At 53.5% G+C, this 3,466-nt stretch overlaps 1 protein-coding gene across 3 annotated transcripts in view; it reads left to right on the top strand.

Moving 5' to 3' along the window:
• Positions 1 to 3,466, top strand: part of TBX5 (T-box transcription factor 5) — a 44,700-nt gene that overhangs the window by 7,657 nt on the left and 33,577 nt on the right. For all 3 annotated transcript variants that reach the window (XM_029922171.1, XM_029922172.1, XM_029922173.1), the window contains exon 6: positions 1,322 to 1,474. In XM_029922171.1, the coding sequence (XP_029778031.1) occupies positions 1,322 to 1,474 (153 nt within the window). The remainder of the gene's footprint in view (positions 1 to 1,321; positions 1,475 to 3,466) is intronic.

Here is a 3,466-nt window from a genome sequence, read left to right on the forward strand (position 1 = left end):
GCCGGCCGGGGCCCTGCGGCGGCCCGCGGGGCCCCGCTGCGTCTCTCTGTCGCCGGCCCGGCGTCGCTATCGGCCAGGGAGGCGGCCGGACCGCGACGGCCTGAGATTAGAGCCGCGCGGCCCCGGGTCCTGCCCCTCCCCGCTTCCCCTCCCCCTCCTCCGCGAGGGGCTAAGGGTTGGCCCGAGGACCCTGCCCCTGGGTCATCAACCCAAAGAATCAAAGACACCAGGACGGTTGGCCGACCTGGGGAGAAAGCCGGCCAGAGTTTCCCACCCCGTGGGTCTCTATCAGGGCGTTCCGATGCCTGCGGGCTTTCAGGGCCTCCCGAAATCATCGAAAACTAGGCGTCCTCAAAACCGCCGAAGCCGGAGTTCTTAGGAAAGATGCTCATCTCGTAGGAGTAGCCCTGTGCCAGCAGAGGGAGGGTGTGGAGTCCGGAGCCCCCCTCTCCCTTAATGCTGATTGTAGGATCCTATCTGCCCGCCCGCGGGGAGAACCCCAAACTTGGAGAAAGGTAGAAAGGAAGGAGAAAGAGGCATTCCCCAGCCCAAGGGCAGATGCCGCAGTTCTGTCTCGGGCCAAATCTGGAGAGCAAGACTGTGGATCCTGAAATGTTGATAAAGTTGTAGAAAGGGAAACTGGAAGGAAGCAGGCCCTCCTTTGGGGGGAGGGGTTGTGTGTGATGGGGGGTGTGTGTGATGGGGGTGATGTAGGGATGCCTCCTCCCCCCAATCTCACTGTCTTTGGAGGCCCATCCCCCCCATTCCATTATCCTCTGTTTTTTTTTTCATTGATGCTACTTTGCACCGTCTCCAAACGGAGGTGATTTTTTATTCCAGTTCTGCAAACTCTGGGTCTTTCCCTTTCCATCTCTTACAGGGTTTTTTTGGGGGAGGGGGTGTGGGTGGGGTGGAGGATGCTTGTTTGTTTGTGTCTTCTCCCCTTTCACCCCAAAACTGACGCTTAAACCTCCCCCCACGCCCAGCACCAGTTCCCTGCCTCCCTCTCGTTGGTGGTGGCGGGGCAGGGGGGTGGGTGGGGAGTACCCTACGCAGGAGTTAATTTATTAAGCAAACTTTATTAAGAATTCTGATTTACTGCCGTGTGTGCTTTGGGTAGATTCCTGGAATATTACCCTGGCTTTTTGGGTTGGAAATTGTCATTTTTGAAATGTTTCTTTTTAATGAAATCACTGGCCCCTTTTCAAAACAGGAGGAAAAAAATCAGACCTGAGGCGAAATTTAGGGGTGGAGAGTGGGGTTTTATCTGGAAGCACAGAGGTTTTGAGTGTCCTTACAATCTCATTCTCTTGAATTTTAGATTATTCTCAATTCCATGCACAAATACCAGCCCAGATTACACATCGTGAAAGCAGACGAAAATAATGGATTTGGCTCCAAAAACACTGCGTTCTGCACCCACGTCTTCCCTGAGACCGCCTTTATTGCAGTGACTTCCTACCAGAACCACAAGGTAAGTGGGTACCTGGGGGCCGGTTCTGGGGCTGTCTTTCGTTTGCATGAAAAAAAAAAACTGTGCAGGGGTCTCCTGATGAAACGTTTACACTTTAAGGGCTTTTTAATTCCCTACGGGCTGAGGCGGGACAAAACCACTGCCTGAAGATTGCAGCTGTTTGTACTGTGTTCCCGGGTTTTTACGACTCTCCGTCTCTCTGTCTCTCTCCCTCACACACAGGCAGACATGCACACACCAGTTAGACACAAGCTTATCACTCTGCGGGTGACCACGCGTTCAAATGCAACAAGGAGGCATCTCTGCACTCATGAAGTGATCACCAAGGAGAGGTCACTTTCACGCATGACTCTGCGTTCTTGGGCGGAGCCTGATGCCGCCCTTCACTGAGTGTTTTGTTTTTTTCTGATGAGGGTGGGGCTCTCCTCCAGTCTGCCTTTGGGACGCGGTTCAGCTTGAATCAGGACAGGTGACAAAGTTCTCCCAGAAGCCTTGGGCTTGGGTTTGCGAGATCCTCTTCTAGGTGTCTCTGGTTTTGGACCCTGGGCGCCGGTGAAACAGGGTTGTTTGGCATTGTTGAAAAGCAGGAGCAAAAGCTGAGCACCCCGGCCCCCCCCCCCCGCTGCCCCGCCAGCAGCCCCCCTGGGAGTTAGACAAGACCCTGCAAAACCACCGCCTGGGGGAGGGGATGGGATACCTTGTTTTCAGGAAGACCCCTACGGTGTGGTGTAGATGAGAGAGGGTGCCCGTGTTTCCTGTCACATCAGATGCCACCTCCCCCCCCCCCAGCTGTCCAAAACCCAGGCCCCGATGTGGGCGTTTCCAAGCTCGGCAGTGATATTGGAACAGGGCACCCCGTAACCGCAGGCTGGGGAGTATCTGTTGTCCTTACCCAGGAGAAAGGGCTCATCTTGACGTGTCGTGGGTCACTTCTGTTCTTTAGAAACTTGAGTGCCTCTGGATTCATTTTATTGGCGGGAAGGCAGGACCGAACGATTCGTATGCCTGCTTATGAAAAGACCTAGAATCTGGGGGGCGGCACTGTGGGGGTGCAGGTTGTTAGCATTAAGTAGTGATTTGAACTGGAGGACTGTCAAAGGGGAAAGCGGAAGGTCCCAGTGGGATCAGTGAGGGCAGGTCACTGGGGCAATGTGAGGAGATGGACGTGGGGATGGTAATGTCCTCTGTCTCCACAGCTCCTGTCCCCACCTGGCAGGTAGTTATAGGGCCTGGGAAGGGGTGGGGGAGGGCACAGCGGGCTGAGGGGTGGGTTTGTACCTTAAAGCCTCCGGTCACCCCCGTGGAGATCAGTCCAGTACATGCCGGGTTTCAGAAAGTGTCCCCCCCCACCCAGTGAAGCCACGGCCCTTATAAGATGCTAATCTCTAAATTCAGATTGCCAGTCACCAGGCCACGCTGCGATGGACAGTCCCTTCTAGGCCACAAGGCCTCCCTGGGGACCCAGGTCTTCAGAGAGCCTCCCTCCAGAAAGAAAACTCACTGTCCCCAAAATGCAATGATTTTTTAAAGGGGAAGAAGGATTTTTTTTTTTTCTGAGTTCCAGCCCCGACGCCTCAAACCAGTAAGAGCAAAAACATGAAGGTCGAATACCCTGAAAATCGTGAAACGGTTTCAGGCTAATTTGAGTCTGGCTGTTAGAAACTTGTTTCCTCTATGGTGGTAGTCAATCTATGTTTAACTTTGTGGTGACAGTCACAGGAGGGAAAATGGGAAAAAATAGTGGCTAGGACATTTGGTATCACCCCCACCCTCCCTCCCTCCCTTTCATACATGTGTATATACAGACATGTATTACACACACATATTTACACACACACACACACACACAGACCTGACAGAGGGTCCAAAGATATATCAAGTCTTCTTTTCTTTTCCTTCTTTTTTCCCGTTATGAAAACCCAGGCTCGGGGCACCTGGGTGGCTCAGTTGGTTAAGCGTCCGGCTTCGGCTCAGGTCATGATCTCACGGTTC

The sequence above is a fragment of the Suricata suricatta genome, chromosome 14, assembly GCF_006229205.1.
Source record: "Suricata suricatta isolate VVHF042 chromosome 14, meerkat_22Aug2017_6uvM2_HiC, whole genome shotgun sequence".
In the NCBI taxonomy this organism is placed as follows: domain Eukaryota; kingdom Metazoa; phylum Chordata; class Mammalia; order Carnivora; family Herpestidae; genus Suricata; species Suricata suricatta.